We start from the raw sequence: 19,497 nt of genomic DNA, 5'->3' as shown, positions 1-19,497 counted from the left end.
TACTCACCACAAGTTAGGTCCCTGTACAGGGACTGTGTAGACAAGGTATGAGGCCAGACTCCCCAAGGGACTTTTATTGACACTATAAGTCAAGCTTGATTCCTTAAAGGAAAGCATGCCATTCCAGTCAAAGCCCTGGTAAAACAGCTAGTTTCTCCAGTGGTGTACTGTTGCAAAAGAAAACATTCTAATTGCACTTATGCAAATAACTATATTGCCATGCATTGAGAATACTCACAAATAGTTTCCAAATTCTGGAGAAATCAGGTAGAGAGAAACAAATATGCTCAATTTTGTTCACAGGAGTATACTCAATTGTGAAAAGTTGTAGTAAATAGCTCAAAAGAAAAGTTTTCTTGGCTCTGAAAAACTAAGGATTTTGCAAAAAGTCAAAAAGATTACTTCATTCTTCTATTAGTTCAGTCCATTCAGTTAACTCTCGTTCTGCTTGATATTCATGAACATTTAAACTGTAATATATGTATCTGCTTGGCTATCTGCTTTTAATTAAGCTGACTTTTAACCATAGCACTCTTAAAAAAAAAATGCTCTTGGCCAGGCGCAGTGGCTCACGCTTGTAATTCCAGCACTTTGGGAGCCCGAGGCAGATGGATCACGAGGTCAGGAGATCGAGACCATGGTGAAAACCCCGTCTCTACTAAAAATACAAAAAAATTAGCCGGGCGTAGTGGCAGGGGCCTGTAGTCCCAGCTACTCGGAGAGGCTGAGGCAGGAGAATGGCGTGAACCTGGGAGGCGGAGCTTGCAGTGAGCCGAGATTGCGCCGCTGCACTCCAGCCTGGGCGACAGAGCGAGACTCCGTCTCAAAAAAAAAAAAAAAATGCTCTTACATCTCTTATTACCCTACTTTATCCAGGCCAAACGAACAATATTTCTGGCCTTTGAACATTACCAAAAGTAACCTCACAGGTGAAACCAATAAGTCTTAACTAAGGTTATGACTTAACCATGAGCATATGAGGTATTTTTAAAGAGGTGGTAAGGAGTTTTTAAAACATTTAAAGTCTCCAGAGGTAGCTCAGAGAAAGGAAAATTCAAGAAGGGAAGTCAGAAGTCATTCATGGAGTGGCAGAGAATACAGTGATTTTTACCATTCCTACAACTGGTTTGCATAGAGACAGAGAGGCCAGAAGTCTGACTGGTAAAAATTTTTATGCTTTTGCCGGCATGCCAGGCTTCTGGGTTCCCTTTCCCTGATCAGCCCTAGTGACCCTGGAGTCCTGTGAAGGGGGCACAGATAAAGAGGTTATCTGCATACTGCAGAAGTTATCTCCCTTCTCACAGGGATGCCAAGATTGCTGCCTGGACCTTCACTGGCCATGCTGTCCTGGGTGGTACTTTTTGCTGCCACCACAGTGGCTGTCTCTCTGAAGAATGCAGCCTTCCTAGGTCCACGGGTACTGCAGGCAACAAGGACCTTTCACACAGTGCAGCCACACCTTGCCGTTCTACCACCTCTTCCTCAATATGGAGGAAAAGTTCGTCTTGAACTGATTCTGAGGAATTCTTCCTGTTTCTTTATCCTAAAACTGGTGTAACAGGACCCTATGTGCTTGGAATTGGGCTTATCTTGTATGCTTTATCCAAAGAAATATATGTGATTACCACAGAGACCTTCTCTACCATATCAGTAGCAGGGTTACTTGTCTATGCAATTAAAAAATATGATGCCTCTCTTGCAGAATTTGCTGATAAACTCATTGAGCAAAAACTTGTCCAACTAGAAGAGGCAAAGCAGGCTTCCATCAAACAAATCCAGGATGCAACTGATTTGGAGAAGTCACAGCAGGTACTGCCATTACTTTTTGATGTGCAGAGGAATAACATTCCTATGGCTTTGGAGGTTACTTACCAGGAATGACTGTATAGAGTACATAAGGAAGTAAAGAATTGCCTGGACTATCATATATCCTTTCAGAACATGATGCATCAAAAGGAACAAGAGCACATTATAAATGGGGTGGAGAAGCATGTGGTGCAGAGCATCTCTGCACAGTAGGAAAAGGAGACAATTGCCAAGTGCATTACAGAACTAAAGCTGCTGGCAAAGAAGGCTCAAGCACAGACAGTTATGTAAATGTATCTATCCCAATTGAGACAGCTAGAAACAGTTGACTGACTAAATGGAAGCTAGTCTATTTGACAAAATATTTCTGTATCGGTGTCTACTGAAGTTATAGTTTACCTCTCCTAAAAATGAAAAGTTTATTTCATACAGTGAGAGAATGAAATATATCAGCCAGTCACGTTTCTCTTCCTTCTTATTCTGCATTTGAGTTGTTCCATGATCACTTCTGAATAAGCACGTTGCCTTTATTAAAACTTGCTGCCTGACTAAAGATTACCAGGTTATAGTTTAAATTTGTAATTCTACCATCTTGCAATAAAGTCACAATTGAATAAAAAAAAAGAAGTTATCCCCCCTGAAGAGATTGCTCAGTTAGATTTTTTTGCTAGGGCTTTTCTGAATAAGTGTGGGATACTTCTAAACCTCTGAGGTAAGACTGTCTAGGTTGAAGCTATTGGTTAATGATTTAGGTAGCTTTTCTGGGAGAAATAGGGCTATTAGAAAGATGTATTCAGAGAACAGGTAAATATTAAGTGAGCACTGATCTTGGAGATTATATGTTTGCCCCAGAGAGGTGTGAGGTATTTAGACATTACCAAGGACCAGTGGGAGAATGGTAATTGGTCCCTTAAGTAATAAAAAGCAGTGTTAATCTTTTATTTGAGGGGAAGGGATGCCATTTGCCCTACCCAACAGGCTTAGCCCTGTTCTTCCTCTTCTGCTCTCAGTTATGAAGACTGAAGAGGCTAATCTGAGGACCTCCTGCACAGGGGCACTGGGTTCCAAGACTGACTTTTGTAATTTTCTCCTAGTTCATTTATAAGCCAAACAGTTTAAGGTTAGGGGAAATTAAACTTTTCCCACTTTTAGGGGATGCATCCAAGGGGCGTGTCCTGTGGTATGTAGACATAACTACCCATCTGGGAAGAGAGAACAGAGGAGGAAGAAAGGAAAAAGAAAAAAGAAGGCATCCCCCCTTTCTTCTATTATCCTGAAGGGGGCGTTTCCCATCAACCTGGGTTCCAGACTTAACCAGTCTTTACCGTTTACCCGTAGTAACCATCTCATCACAATTACCCACTTGAGAACAGTGGGCCCCTGTCCACTAGTTCTGGAATTAACTAGTCCTTACCAGAGACACAATTTAATTTTAAAGCAAGTTGCCTAATTAATAGTATAGTACAATAATTATCAAAATGAAACAAGGTAAAGCTTGCTATTGATTATTCTTGAATACACACAAATATATGCATACACACGTAGTAAAAAATATTTCTAAAAATATAGTTAGATATTGTGTTGATATTCTTTAAATTACTGAAAGTTGAATTTGGACAAGATAAGAAAGAAAGAATAGCTTTTCTCCTCTGTTATGAAACTGAGAAATAAAAATAAAATTTTAAGGGCCCAACCAACCGAACGGACCACGTCTTAACCAAGGGGACCCAAGAGTTAAACCTAGAAAACTGAGTTCTTAGCCATGACAGGATGGGAGGTCAGACACAGCTCATTAATACCTGCTCTTTCACTGACCATCATTAAACTTTCTTCTGTAAGAGCTAAACAGAAACCAGCCCTTTCAAAAGATTCCACGATTGTATCAACTGCTTGTCTGCTCTCCCTTCTTTTAGCAGTTTCAACATAACAACTGATGAGCTTTTCTTCCTGATGAGAGACCACCAACCATGGAATGATTCTGGCCAGTCTATGACGAATGCCCAGTGAGGGTTTTTGTGTCCTCTACTTCACCTTTGGATGTCAAAGAGCACAACACTCCACCCTGGGATCATGCTGATGCCGCCGTTTTTTGAACACGGGTCCTACGGAGAGGCATGAAGCTCAACTGCATATATATTTATGTTTCTCCTTTCATAAATATGCATTATTTTTTCTATAGCTCATTGAATATGTATATCTGGCCACCCCATTCAGCATATATTCCTGTCTTATTCTTTGGACCCTTGAAGTGTCTATTCCTAGTTTCTGGCTGGGGAGCTATGCTTCCCAGACTGTCAGAATGGCCACCCTGCAGGCTATAATCCTTTATGAAAAACAAAGCTCTCCTTTCCATATTTATGAACCTTATTCTTCAGTTGACAAAACATAGCATATATCAACAGAAATTTGAATAAAAGTATACTAGCATCTGTGGATTCACTAGATTTTGTATGCACACAATCGCACCATCTGCCAATAAAAGTATTCTTATTTATTTCCAATACTTCTACTTTCATTTTCTTCCTTACTATTTGGCTGAGAACTGCAGTAAAATAATAAATCGGGGTAGAAACAACATCATTGCCACATCTCCAAGCTTTACATTAGGTATATCTCCAAACATGTATTACCAAATAGGGGCTTCAGGGGTTCCCTTTTATTTCTATTCTCAGCTTCTCCCCTCAAAAATCCAAAGTCTTTCTGAATTTTTAAGTTTTTAAATGTTTTCCTTCATCTGTTGTGATGATGGTATTATTTTTCTTCCATAATCTGTTCATATGATTATTTTAAAACATTGTGATTTTAGAAAAATCCAACTAGCTTATGACATACCCTTTTTATGTATTTCTAGATTAGAGGTGCCAGTAGTTTAAGATTTTGGTATCTATGTTCATGAGTGATATTGGCTTCATTAATTCCTTTATTAAATGCTTGAAATTTAAAGTGAATCTGCCTGGCTCTGACATTATTTTCATGGAAACATTGTTGACTACTGATTCCATACTTTAAATAATTAGAAGACAACCATTTATCTTTAGATCAGTTTTGGGAAGTTGAAATTTTCTAAGAATATATCCATTTCATCTAAATATTCAAATGTATTATAAAATCACTCCAACATCCTCTTAAATTTTTCATTCCTAGGGCATATGTAGCAGTGTACTGTTTGTAATGTTTCATATTTCGACTATGTCTATTCTTGATTGTTTGGCAGATATTTGTCCTCTCAAACAACCAATGTCTGCAGGAAAGACCACAGTGACCTCAAGGCTCCTTGTGGGCATGACTTTCTGGGGCAGTGGGGGCTGCTGAGGGCCAGGGGGCCTGTCTGGTTAGGGTCCTGGGCCTCTCCCAGGTGGCTCAGGTGTCCCAGCTCCTGTCAGGCCTCTGAGCCCAAGCTAAGTCATCATATCCCCTGTGACCTGCACATATACATCCAGATGGCCAGAAGCATCTGAAGATCCACAAAAGAAGTGAAAATAGCCTTAACTGATGACATTCCACCATTGTGATTTGTTTCTGCCCCACCCTAACTGATCAATATACTTTGTAATCTTCCACACCCTTCAGAAGGTTCTTTGTAATTCTCCCCACCCTTGAGAATGTACTTTGTGAGATCCACCCCCTGCCCACAAAACACTGCTCCTAATCCACCGCCTATCCCAAAATCCATAAGAACTAATGATAATCCCACCACCCTTTGCTGACTCTCTTTTTGGACTCAGCCCACCTGCACCCAGGTGAAATAAACAGCCTTGTTGCTCACACAAAGCCTATTTGGTGGTCTTTTCCCACGGATGTGCGGGACAGTAAATATGATTTTGGGCACACCAACATCTGTATCATTCAGGGTTCCATCAGAGAAACAGTAGTGTTCTGAGGTCAAATCTAATAGTGAACTATATATAACATATGTGTGTGTGCCTGTGTGTGTTTATATTATAAATATATAGGTATCTATACACATACACACTTGTACATATATGTATAAAGACATATATATGCCTTAGTCCATTCAGGCTGCTGTAACAAAATACCACAGACTGGCTAGCTTATCAACAACAGAAATTTATTTCTCACAGTTCTGGAGACTGGGAAGTACAATCAGGTTAAGAGTCTGGTGAGGACCCACTTCTTCCTAGCAGACAGTCATTTTCTCACTCTAACCTCATGTGGCAGAAGGATCACAGGGATCTCCCTCTCTCTCTCCCCCGTCCGCTCTCTTTGAGAAAGACACTAATCCCCTTCATGAGGACTCCACCTTCATGACTTAGTCACTATCCAAAAGCCCCACCTCCTAATACCATCACCTTGGTGAAGATTTCGACATATGAATTTTGAGGCTACATAAACATTCAGGCCATAGCAATACAAAATTCACTTCTATAATTGTACGGTCTGGGTAAGCAGCACTAAATTCTGTCAGGCAGGCCCTTCAGAAAAGCAAGTGGAAACTCCTGAAACAGCAGATGAAGCAGCTGAGCACTTACGGAATTTTTTTAAATTTTTACATAAATAAGATAAGGTCTTCCTGTGTTTCCCAGGCTGAATTTTAACTCCTGGGCTCAAGCGATCCTCCTGCCTCAGCCTCCCAAAGTGCTGGGATTCCAGGCTTGAGTCACCACACCCAGCCAGATGTGATTCCACCACCCCTACCCTCCCAAGATGTGATTTCCACCACCCCCACCCTCCAGGGCAACCTCAGCTTTGCTCTTTAACTGATTGACCTTTAACTGATAGAAAATAACCCACCCAGATTATCCAGGATAATCTCATTTACTGAAAGCCAACTGATTATATAACCCAATCACATCTACAAAATACCTTCATAGCAACGCCTAGATTCATGTTTTATTGAAAAAATAGGGAGTGTAGAGCAGCCAAGTTGACACATAGATAGCACCATCGCAACAATGAAAAGACATGAGTTTCAGAAGAGCCGAGGAAAACAAAAAATGTAAAGTAAGGTAAGAACATTCTTATAATGTAGAAACTAATATGGCCAAACTGAAATAATTAAACAAGAATCATATTAGAAAGGTATTATGAAAAAGACAAAATCACCAAGTAGAATCTGTACTTCCACTTAATCTAATTACTTCAAGTTTCTTTCTACAGGTGTTAAATATTTAATGAGGAGATTAAATTGAAAGCTATTTAAGAAGGGAGCAGGTGACCTTGGCCCTATATAAAGCCTGTGTCTTTAGGAGCTGCTCAGTTACTCGCTGATCTCCGTGGAGTCCAGGTCTTCTGCCCAAGATGAATTTGGACGGTACTTCAGGTGGTAAGTTCCCATCAGCTTTTTCTCTGTTCTTTGGGATTGCTACATGCCTTGCTTATTTTTCAGAGTTTGTCAAAGTTTATCGCACAAACATGATTAGAGGTACAGACTGGTAGAGCAGCAGCTGTTTTTTGCTGATAAATTGTGTCAGAACAGCCATGGGTGCTTTGAAGTTGGACTCTTGAATTTGAAACGTAAGATGGCAGCCATGAGTCCCATACAAGGGTCATCTACCTAAAGTTTTAAACGTGACAGTTTATGTGGAGGGGAGAATGTATGAACTGTCTAATGCAGCCTACTGAATTTTATTGAGAAACATTCTTTTTCATTAGAAGTACCAGTTCTTGTGTATCTTATTTCACCTGTTCAATTGTTCCATGAGTTTCACTTTTTTCATTGATTTTTATTAATTTTCCTCCTCCCTACTGCTTCCTCTTTTGGTAATTTTGTACATTTTCTGTAAGTTCTCTCTTTGGAAACTTAGGTCATTGATTATTGTTTTCTAATATATATTTAAATGTTTATGTACCCAATTTAGCATGACTTTAGCTATATGCCTAAAGTAAAAATACAGAGTAATAATTAACAGGATGGGCGCAGTGGCTCATGCCTGTAATCCCAGCACTTTGGGAGGCCGAGAGGGGCAGATCATGAGATCAGGAGATCGAGACCATCCTGGCTAACACGGCGAAACCCTGTCTCTACTAAAAAACACAAAAAATTAGCTGGGTGTGGTGGCGCCCCAGCTACTCAGGAGGCTGAGGCGGGAGAATGGCGTGAACCCAGGAGGCGGAGCTTGCAGTGAGCTGAGATGCTACCACTGCACTCCAGCCTGGGTGACAGATGGAGACTCCGTCTCAAAAAATAGTAATAATAATAATAATAACTAACAAAATGGGTAGGCCAGGACAGGAGGATCAGTTGAACCCAGAAGTTCGAGGCCAGCCTGGGCAAGATAATGAAACCTCATCTCTACAAAGAAAAAAAAATAGCCAGGCACAGTGGTGCATACCTGTAGTCCCAGCTGCTCCGAAGGCTGAGGCTTAAGAATCGCTTGAACCCAGGAGCGGAGGTTGCATTGACCTGAGACTGCACCACTGCACTCCAATCTGGGCGACAGAGTGAGACTCTGTCTCAAAATAAATTAATTAAACCACAGATTTAAACCCATAAATATATTATTCACGCTATTCTCCCCCTTTTCTGTTCATCAGGCATACTTCAAAAAGAATTCTGGAGAAACAGAATTCAGTATAACCAGAGTCAAAAGGATATCCTCCTATCATGGTTTCAACATGATCCTTTCCCTGATAAAGCTGCCAGAGAACAACTGGCCAAAGAAATTGGGGTTCTAGAATCTAATATTCAGGTAGGCATTAGATTTCTACTTCATTATCTGTCAGAACCATGCTAAAGAGAAAGACTAGGCCCAGCGCTTTTGCCAATTCTCTTATATCAGGTATTTTGCTAAGAAACATTTTCCTGTTATACAAAATTAGAAAACAAATAAAATGGCCGGGCACGGTGGCTCACGCCTGTAATCCCAGCACTTTGGGAGGCTGAGGCAGGTGGATCACGAGGGCAGGAGATGGAAACCATCCTGGCTAACATGGTGAAACCCCGTCTCTACTAAAAATACAAAAAAAATTTGCCGGGTGTGGTGGCAGGTGCCTGTAGTCCCAGCTACTCGGGAGGCTGAGGCAAGAGAATGGCGTGAACGCGGGAGGGGAGCTTGCAGTGAGCAGAGATCACACCACTGTACTCCAGCCTAGAAGACAAAGCGAGACTCTGTCTCAAAAAAAAAGAAAAGAAAGCAAATAAAAACAAGGTTGCAGTTTATGTATTTTACCAAAGGTGGAAATATCATTTGTATTCACTAATGGGGAAGGAGAATATACTGGCTCAGTCTCTCCCAATAGCTAATTAAGTCATATTTTGAGATTTAGAGAATATAGGAAATGAAATCACCATGATAATTATGTCCTATATTTTAGTATTAGAATATTCAGATAGATTATTAATATGTAATTATGAGGAAACTGGGGTAAGAATGCATGTGCATTCCCAAGTCTCAGGCTATTTCTTAATTTAATGTCTCAAATGTGATTCATACACATAGTGTTTGAAATAAAATTCCATACTGAATTATTTTAAATAGAATAACTGATATGAAATGAAACTAAGTTAAATCTCTTCAGTTATCAGAAAGATACCTGGACTGGGTAGGGTGACCCACACCTGTAATCCCAACACTTTAAGAGGCTGAGAGTGGAAGATCACTTGAGGCCAGGAGTTCAAGACCAGCCTGGACAACATAGTAAAACCCCATCTCTCCAAAAAATGTATTTTAATATGCTGGGTGTGTTGGTCCACACCTGCAGTCCCAGCTACTCGCGGGCTTAGGTGGAAGGATCATTTGAGCCCAGGAGGTCGAGTCTGCAGTAACCCATGATTGCACCACTGCACTTCAGACTGGCAGACAAAGCAAGACCATGTCTACCAAAAAAAAGAAGATATCTGTGATTCCTTAGCATGGTGGTGTGCACCTGTACTCCCAGCTACTTAGGAGGTTGAGGCAGGAGAATCGTTTGAGCCCAGGCATTCTGTGCTATACTGTGCTTGTGTTACGCGGATTGAGTGCCTGCAGTAAGTTTGGCATCAATATGGTGACATCCCAAGAGCTGCGGACCGCCAGGGTGCCAAAGGAGGAGTGAGCCAGCTCAGGTCAGAAACAAAGCAGATCAAAACTCTCATGCTGATCAGTAGTGGGATCGTGCCTGTGAATAGCCACTGCACTCCAACCTGGACAACATAGCAAGACTTTGTCTCAAATAAAGAAAAAAGAAAGAGATACCTGTAAAGAATATAATTCTATCAGTGAAAATAGTAATTAAACCAATGAAGACCAAGCGAAAATGTGTTTTTAGAGGAAAATAATGAGTTTTGGGTTTTGCATCAAATGTATAGTCTCCAACAAGCCATTGGCTATAAGGATCTCAGTCTGAGAGGATATAGGAGAGAAGAAATTTTACTTGTCTCTTCATGTATCTATACTGGATGTGGGAGGCAAGGATTACTCAAGTCCCAGTAACAAAAGTACATTCTATGGGAATACTGGTAATTGGCTTTGAAAGAGGTACTTGTCCCACTTGGAATCATGGTGAAAATGGCAAGTTCAGGAAATGATGTAGATGGAGGTTACCTCTGCCATAGTGTTTATACTTTATTCACTTGTTTCCAGTTTCCGTCTGTACTTAAGATTTCTTAACTAAAACTATTCTGATTCATTAATTTAGAGAAGCGATATAACCTTTTAGCATAGCGGTCACCAACTTTTTTGGTACCAGATACCAGTTTTGTGGAAGATGATATTTCCACAGACAAGGGGGAGTGGGTAATGGTTTCGGGATGAAACTGTTCCACCACCGGTCATCAGGCATTAGCTATTAGTTACATTCTCATAAGGAGCTCATAAGCTGGATCCCTCAACTGCACAGTTCACAGTAAGGTTTGTGCTCCTATGACAATCTAACACAGCAGCTGATCTGACAGGAGGCAAAGCTCAGACAGGTAATGCTCGGTGGCCCTCCGCTCACCTCCTTCTGTGCAGCCCAGTTCCTAACAGGCCACGGACTGTCTGTGGCCCAGGGGTTGAGGACGCCAGCTTTAGCACAATGCCTGTGATATAAGAGTGGTTTATTGGATATTGGTTGTCATTCAGATGCTAAATGTTCTTAAGAATGATCTAATTATCAAAATAATAACACTTAGAAGTCATTAGAAAATATATTGCAATTCTGAGTCTAGTAATGAGGAAACAAGCAAAGAGTTCAATTGGTTTTGTTAGTGACAACAGTGACAAAATGAGGTGTGTGGCTCCCTAGGAGTCTCCTCATCTATTGTTAACCCCGGGATAAAAATGACTAAGAGGAAATATGGAAGTGTGTTAGCCCAGCTCTTTACTGTGGATAATTCTGCTCTCCTATTTAAAGAAATTTTTCTACAATTAATTCCATATGTATTGCATGTTATGAAATGATATTTCCTATGAAGAAGTGTTGAGGATCAAGAAAAGATATTTAGAAACTGAAGTCCTGCTAGGAGGGAGAGAGAGAGAGAGAGCGATCCTTTGAGAGACCACATAGGGTCTCCTAAATCAAACAAATTTACTTTGGATGCCACAAAAAATGACCATGAAAGAAAGGCTCCTTTGATTTGAAGGGAGATGCATGTGTGGTCCTGAATCGTATGCCAATAGTAGCATCATTCCTAGGATAATGCATTGCCTTTCTCTTGTGGGTATTATTCCAGCCACAGGTAGTCAAATCAGTTTTGTTCAATTGAATTGATATTTGGAATGACATAGACTGAGTTGCATGACTATCATATCTTCTTCTCCTACTTAGGTTTGGTTTAGAAACTACAGAGTAAAACAGAGAAAATTGGATTATAAATGCCTCTCAGAAAAAGATCAAACCCAGGGGCATGACCAGTCCCAGCATCTGACTCAAGGTAAGAATGCTCAATGGGTCCCATTGAGAGTACGTTGTGCCCAAATTCTCCATCAACATCTCTTAGCTCAGAAGCCAGGGATAGCTGGTTCTGGCATCCTGGTGACCAGAGATAGAAACATTATCCTACAATTTTTTTAGGTGAAAGCAAGTTTATTAGAGAAGTAAATAAACAAAAGAATGGCTACTGCACAGGCAGAGCGGCCTCCCACAGTTGAATGAGACAGGCAGGTTCTTAACAAGCAAGCTCGGGGCTTTTTATTTTTTTATTTTTTATTTTTGTTTTTTGTTTTGAGATGGAGTCTCACTCTGTTGCCTGAAGTGCAGTGGTATGATCTCAGCTCACTGCAATCTCTGCCTCCCGGATTCAAGTGATTCTCCTGCCTCAGCCTCCCAAGTAGCTGGAACTACAGAGGTGCACCACCACGCCCGGCTAATTTTTTGTATTTTTAGTAGAAACGGGGTTTCACCAGTTGGCCAGGCTGGCCTCGAACTCCTGACCTCAAGTGATCCACTCACCTTGGCCTCCCGAAGTGCTGGGACTACAGGCATAAGCCACTGGGCCCAGCCTAGCTCTGGGCTTTTTGGTCCTGCTGCAGAGCAATGACCTCCTCTTCTGCCACCTCGGGGATTCAGAGAGAGCAAATATGGCCAGCATTATCTTCATGGGTTTGTTTTTCCAGTTTGAGTGTGAAAATTCCCCTAACAGCTTCTATGTTCTCCTTTAGAATTCTTACCAAAAGAAGCCCGACAAAAACAGACATTCATCACATGGACTCAAAAAAACAAACTAGTGCAAGCCTTTGAGAGGAACCCATTCCCTGATACTGCTACCAGGAAGAAACTGGCTGAACAAACAGGCCTGCAGGAATCAAGAATTCAAGTAATTCTATGTCTATGACCCCAACTATGTCCTGCATGTGATACTGCCCCCTGGAGGTGTTACTGAAAAACTTCCAGCTGACTTGGGTTATCAAAGTCATCAAGGGCGATAACGGGGGATGGTAAACGCCTGGCATTGAAAGTCCCATTTTTGTAAAGGAAGAATTTTCAAATCAAATTGCTGTGCACGGATTTGGAATCACTAGCAGAAACTACCCATTTTGAGAATATTGTTAGATTTTCTGCAACCTTGGGAGTGTTGTCATTTTGGCTCAGATAATTCTTTCTTGTGAGGGGCCACCCTGTGCATGGTAGGACATTGGTCAGCGTTCCTGGCCTCTACCATCTGGATACCAGTAAAGCACCTGCCCAGGTTCTCGCCCCCTATTTGTGACAACCAAATAAATCACAGACATAGTCAAATGTTCTCCCGTTGAGGGACAAAATTGGCCCCCACGGAGTACTTTCTTTTACCTAAGTTATAGGGATAGTGATTTAGCATATGTTAAGTGCTCATGACTGAGGAGGCACAGTCATGGGCTTATGACACACAAAATCTCAAATACATGTATTTGTTGGTCATTAATCAGATGAATACACATGTACACAAACTATGAATTCTTTTTTTGTGGGTTTTTTTTTTGGAGACGGAGTCTTGCTCTGTCGCCCAGGCTGGAGTGCAGTGGCGCAATCTCGGCTCACTGCAAGCTCCGCCTCCCGGGTTCACGCCATTCTCCTGCCTCAGCCTCTCCGAGTAGCTGGGACTACAGGCGCCCGCCACCACGCCCGGCTAATTTTTTGTATTTTTTTTAGTAGAGACGGGGTTTCACCGTGGTCTCGATCTCCTGACCTCGTGATCCGCCCGCCTCGGCCTCCCAAAGTGCTGGGATTACAAACGTGAGCCACCGTGCCCGGTCAAACTGAATTCTTATGCACACATCCGTGAAGTGGAAAAAAATGTCAACCTGGTCAAGAGATCTTTTTTGCTGATCCATTGTTGCAATTAGAGGGAGAATTCGAGAACACATGCCTTTCCAGTCAGAAATTCAACTCACCTATACTTAATTGCTGACTGTGTTATAACCTCAATGTATGTATTTGTGTGTTTATGTATATATACAAACATACACATTACACACACATATATACACATATGAACACATGGACTGGGAGTTAATTTCACGTACAAAATGTATAAGATTTCTTTTTCTCAAATTCACATAAACAATAAAAGTAATAAAAACAAGTAATAACAAACATATATATAATCATATATATAATCATATATATAATCATATATATAATCATATATATAATCATACATATATATATATATATATATATGATTTCACATACAGTCATCCCTCAGTATCCATGAGGGATTGGTTCCAGGACCTTCTCCCGAATACCAAACTCCAAGGATGCTCAAGTTCCTGATATAAAATGATGTAGCATTTGAATATAACCTGTGCACATCTCGTGTATTTTAAAACCTCTCTAAATTACTTGTACTATCTAATACAATGTAAATGCTATGTGAATAGTTGTTAAACTGTATTTTTCTTTGTATTATTTTTATTGTTCCATTTTTTTTTATTTGGGCTTTCTTCTAAATATTTTCAATCCATGGTTGTTTGAATCAGGGTATACAGACAGAACTCATGGATTCAAAGAGCCAACTCTCTCTATAAAATCACCCTGTGATTTGTCCTTAGGTTAATAGCTCCTTTGTTTTACAGAGTATGTGATGCAGTGGTACAATTGCTTATGTCTTATGATGTCATGTCGCCCTTTTTCTCACTTAGATGTGGTTTCAGAAACAAAGATCTCTGTACCTCAAGAAGAGCAGAATGGAACCCATGAATTTATTGGTAGACGACCCAAACGAGAGACCGGATACACCGGTTGGGTGGCATCCAATCAACCTATTCCTCCTCACAGACAGCTTTCATTATTTTTCTTCCTCAAATTCTTCCAGCGGGCACCAAACTCTTCTACCTGTTCTTCCTTCAACCCAGGCTCCTTGGGATCCCTTTGGGTTCCATGTGAGCCAAGGACCAAATGTCATGATCATGCAGCCCACACAGGCTGTGCAGGAAGGAAAGAACTCTGATCAGCCTCTGATAATTCCGAATCACCTCCTGACACTGCCAATTCTGATAAAGGACTTAGATACTCCAACTCCCTTCTGGCTCCAATACCAAGAAGAACACCAAAATCACAAAGAACACACTGGCTCGGGAGTACCACAGGTCAAGAGCCATTCTCAGTCTGAACCTGAGCACAGGGAGCAACAACCTCTAAATCTGGGTCAGTTTGACATATCGAACATTTTGCAAAGGTGGGACGAGATCTGCCAGGCTCTGCTTGCAGAATGGGACCCTCTCAAAGGGACACACTGAGACAGACTTGTGGCAGCAGTAGGCACACTCAGCTGAGAACCATGTCTTCCACTTGGCCAATTGCCCCAGCAGTATGTAGAAACCTCAAGCCTTTAGGTCAACTCCTGTAATGCAGAGTTCTTCAGTAAAAGGTACAACTTGGCCGGGCACAGTGGCTCACGCCTATAATCCCAGCACTTTGGGAGGCCAAGGCGGGTGGATCACGAGGTCAGGAGATTGAGACCAGCCTGGCCAACATGGTGAAACCCTGCCTCTACTAAAAATACAAAAATTGGCTGGGCGTGGTGGCGCATGCCTGTAGTGCCAACTACTCTGGAGGCTGAGGCAGGAGAATCGCTTGAACCTGGGAGGCGGAGTTTGCAGTGAGCTAAGATCACGCCACTGCACTCCAGCCTGGTGACAGAGTGAGACTCCATTTCAAATAAATAAATAAATACAACTTGGCAATTTCTGACATACAGAAATTGGAAGTGAGGTACAGATGGCTGGATTGGTTACAGCTTGGTGTATGCCTTATTTGAACACAGTTTGAACACTCAGCAGTGTGTGAATGGTTGAAGTATGGCCACTGGAATTGTCCAAGACTTAGCTACTGTTACACATATATACTATTAAGTTAGGTTTTCAGTTTTGTCTATTAAGCTAGGTTACAGTTCATCCACAAGTACTCAAATATAGAAGTACTGAGTCCTTCTCAGGCCACATTTGCTTTGCTTTCACATGGGTAAGCATCCAAGATAGAGTGATTTTAGCCTCCACAAGATGTATGTGGGGTTTACTTTGGTACAATAAAAATATCTTTGAAAAATATTCTTTTTTTTTTTTTTTTTTTGAGACAGAGTCTCGCTCTGTCACCCAGGCTGGAGTGCAATGGTGCAATCTCGGCTCACTGCAACCTCTGCGTCCCGGATTCAAGCGATTCTCCTGCCTCAGCCTCCTGAGTTGCTGGGATTATAGGCATGTGCCACCACGCCTGGCTAATTTTTGTATTTTTAGTAGAGACGGGGTTTCACCATGTTGGTCAGGCTGGTCTCAAACTCCTGACCTCGTGATCCGCCCGCCTCAGCCTCCCAAAGTGCTGGGATGACAGGTGTGAGCCACCATGCCCAGCCTTGAAAAATATTACTTGTTTATCTTATCCTTTTGACTTCTGTTCCATGATACAATACTTTCAATTCCATATAAAGGTGTGGAAACAAGGTCAGTACATATAGATCTAGTTTTACAAAGATACCAGTTTGCACTACTACAAACAGTTGTGCAGTGAACATCCCTACCAGTGTCTGTGTCCATTATGTGAAGGGGTTCTCTAGGGTTTACATGCTGAAGCACAAGTGCCAAAATATTTCGACATCAGTATTTATTGCTAAATTGGCCTCAGCTGAATTTGTTGCTCCTAATATGAGCTGCACCTTCATTAATCTAGGGAATAAAAACACATGCGCATGCACACACATTAGTGGAGCAAGCCTACCTGAAAAGATTCTGATAGAATTATTTAACAGTGTTGATACCAAAGCGGTGTCATCATCTGGGGTAACACCTAAGGTGCACTGTCCCATGGCCATGGAAAACTAGGATACAGACACACCAGAATGAGGTTAAGAATGGAAGTTTAATAAGCCAAAGAAAGAGAAGAGCTCTCTGTGCCGAGAGCGGTCCTGGAGAAAATGGTTTGCCACTTCCACAGTGAAATGCAGAAGGTTTTATAGATGAGCTTGAGGGGGTGGTGTCTGATTAACATAGGGCACCAAAGATTGGTCAGACCAGATGTGCCATTTGCATAGCACACAAAGAAGCTGGCTACCCCATCCAAATCTTACTATGCAGAAGTCTTCTCTACCTGGCCGCCACCATGTTGCCTGCTTTTTTACTGTACACGTAGTAACAAAGAAAAAAGAAAAGGAAGCCTCCATGTTGAACATACCTGGTCTCCAGGTAGCCCTTTTCTATTAGCACAGCCGCTGGCATTTATTCATGAGAGCTTCCAGCTTGCTTATCTATGTCTACAGTTCCATTTTTCAGGCTGCTTTTGTTAAAAGGGAAGCCTTGTTGGGGGCTCCTGTTACCCTCCCTATCTGCCTAAATAATTTCTCTCTACCTCCTGTATCAATACCATGCCTAGTTTTATTTTTAAATTGTTCCCCTGGATAATTCCTGTTTGCAGGCAAAGATTAGAGCTCTTAGTATAAATAGTCACTCCTCCCTACTTCCAACACATATGTGGAAGGAGTTCCCCAGGTTACAAAAACAAGTTTTATATTTGTTTTTTTTTTCTGTTTTGTGTGTTTTTTGGTTTTTGGTTTTGTTTTGAGATAGGGTCTCACTCTGTCACCCAGGCTAGAGTGGAGTGGCACCATCTTGGCTGACTGCAGCCTCAACCTCCCAGGCTCAAGTGATCATCCCACCCCAGTCTCCTGAGTAGCTGTCTCCTGAGTAGCTGGGACTACTAGTGCCATCACATTGAGCTAATTTTTGTATTTTTGGTAGATACGGGTTTTTGCCATGTTGCCCAGGCCAGTCTCGAACTCCTGAGCTCAAGCAATCAACCCACCTCAGCCTCCCAAAGTGCTGGGATTACAGGTGTGAGCCACCACACCTGAATGAAGACAGGTCTTTTGAAATACCTTAGTCAGAGGAAAAGCAAAAAATAAAAGAATGAATGCCCCAGGCATTTTTTTTTCCTAGCTCACAAATGTGGCAGTTTTTTATTCTGTGATTTTGTTCAGAAATATTGTGAGAACTTCCATATCTAAAGTATGGAAGAGGCTTTGTCACTCTTTCTTTGAAAACTCTTGAAGCATGCTGGGTTAGGCTTAGGTTTATTGTTATTGATGACCCCTGGATGGAGCGAGAAGGTCACATGTGAGGTAAGCTCATTCTGTTTCGTATTTTTCTTTTTTTTTTTTTGGAGACGGAGTTTTGCTCTTGTCACCCAGGCTGGAGTGCAATGGCGCGATCTTGGCTCACTGCAACCTCCATCTCCCAGGTTCAAGCGATTCTCCTGCCTCAGCCTCCGAAGTAGCTGGGATTACAGGCACGCACCACCACAACCAGCTAATTTTAGTATTTTTAGTAGAGATGGGGTTTCGCCATGTTGCTCTGGCTGGTCTCAAACTCCTGACCTCAGGTGATCCATCTGCCTCAGCCTCCCAAAGTGCTAGGACTACAGGTGTCAGCCACCGTGCCTGGCCTGTTTTGTATTTTTCAAATCTTGCCCCACCACTATATTTGTCCTGGAGGCAAAATCAACAGCAAAGAGCAACCAGAGTAACAATGGCCCAACCATAAAAACTTTGGGATGAAAGGTTCACTGGAAAGCTTTGATGGGAATGAGCTCTATCTCAGGGACCTGGGAGTAGCCCCAGAACTTGGAGTGTGGTATGAAGGTAACCTCAGTGGCGCACCACTGTTTGATGCTCTAGGACAAGACTTCCAAATATTTTTTCTTCCGTGAATTTTTGTTCCCTCCTCTTTCTCTGAAAACCCAGTTTCCCACCACCACTTGTTGAAAAGATTATTATTTCCCCACATTGATTATTTTGACACCTTTGTTGAAAATAAGTTGCCTGGAAATGTGAGGGCTTATTTCTAAACTCCCAATGCAATACCATTGATATTATATATAATATTATAATATTACGTATACATAATTATATATAATATCAATGTGCTGGGCACGGTGGCTCACACCTGTAATCCCAGCACTTTGGGAGGCCAAGGCAGGCAGATCATGAGGTCAAAAGTTCGAAACCAGCCTGACCAATATGGTGAAACCCCATCTCTTTTTTTTTTTTTTCTTCTGAGATGGAGTCTCACTCTGTAACCCAGGCTGGAGTGCAGTGGCGCAATCTCGGCTCACTGCAAGCTCCACCTCCCGGATTCACGCCATTCTCCTGCCTCAGCCTCCCGAGTAGCTGGGACTACAGGTGCCCGCCACCACGCCTGGCTAATTTTTTGTATTTTTGGTAGAGACGGGGTTTCACTATGTTAGCCAGGATGGTCTCCATCTCCTGACCTCTTGATCCACCCGCCTCAGCCAAAGTACTGGGATTACAGGCGTGAGCCACCGCGACCGCAAAGTACAGATTTTGCACTTCTTTTGTTAAAGTTATTCATAAGTATTTTAGTCTTTTTGATGGAATTTTTCTTTTCTTTTATCTTTTTTTTTTTTTTTTTTTTAAGATGAGATCTCTGTGTCACCCAGGCTGGAGTGCAGTGGCACAATCTCAACTCACTGCAACCTCTGCCTCCCACGCTCAAGTGATCCTCCAACCTCAGCCTCCCAAGTACCTGGGACCACAGGCACACACCACTGCATCTAGCTAATTTTTTGTATTTTTGGTAGAGACAGGGTTTTGCCATGTTGCCCAGGCTGATCTCAAACTCCTGAGCTCAAGCCATTCGACCCCCCTTGGCCTCTCAAATTGCTGGGATTACAGTTGTGAGCCACAGGTAGGATGTTCTAATCTTGCCTTGTGCATTTCTGCCCCAGACCTAGAATCAGCCATTTACTAAGAAAACTCTGGTTTCTTTTAATAGGAATTGGTATTATCGAACTATAGTTTAGGCCCTAGGTGTGCTGGTTGCTAGGGGGGTTTAATGGCTTCTGGAA

The 19,497-nt window shown here is 41.9% G+C and overlaps 1 protein-coding gene and 1 pseudogene across 2 annotated transcripts; both read left to right on the top strand.

Moving 5' to 3' along the window:
• Positions 1-990: 990 nt before the first annotated feature.
• Positions 991-2,455, top strand: LOC129493413 (ATP synthase F(0) complex subunit B1, mitochondrial-like; annotated as a pseudogene).
• A 4,401-nt stretch (positions 2,456-6,856) lies between these two features.
• DUXB (double homeobox B) lies at positions 6,857-15,375 on the top strand. 2 transcript variants are annotated; one of them, XM_055299591.2, is made up of 5 exons: positions 6,857-7,090; positions 8,302-8,456; positions 11,494-11,599; positions 12,327-12,481; positions 14,286-15,375. In XM_055299591.2, exons 1-5 carry the CDS (start codon positions 7,066-7,068, stop codon positions 14,880-14,882), a joined length of 1,038 nt encoding a protein of 345 aa, XP_055155566.1. In that variant the 5' UTR covers positions 6,857-7,065; the 3' UTR covers positions 14,883-15,375. The 2 variants fall into 2 exon arrangements, with proteins under 2 accessions (XP_055155566.1, XP_055155567.1); XM_055299592.2 differs by lacking the exons at positions 8,302-8,456; positions 11,494-11,599.
• Positions 15,376-19,497: the final 4,122 nt, after the last annotated feature.

Source organism: Symphalangus syndactylus, chromosome 11 (assembly GCF_028878055.3).
Source record: "Symphalangus syndactylus isolate Jambi chromosome 11, NHGRI_mSymSyn1-v2.1_pri, whole genome shotgun sequence".
NCBI lineage: Eukaryota > Metazoa > Chordata > Mammalia > Primates > Hylobatidae > Symphalangus > Symphalangus syndactylus.
Note: the sequence above shows the minus strand (reverse complement) of the source record. Positions and strands in the feature narration are given on the sequence as shown.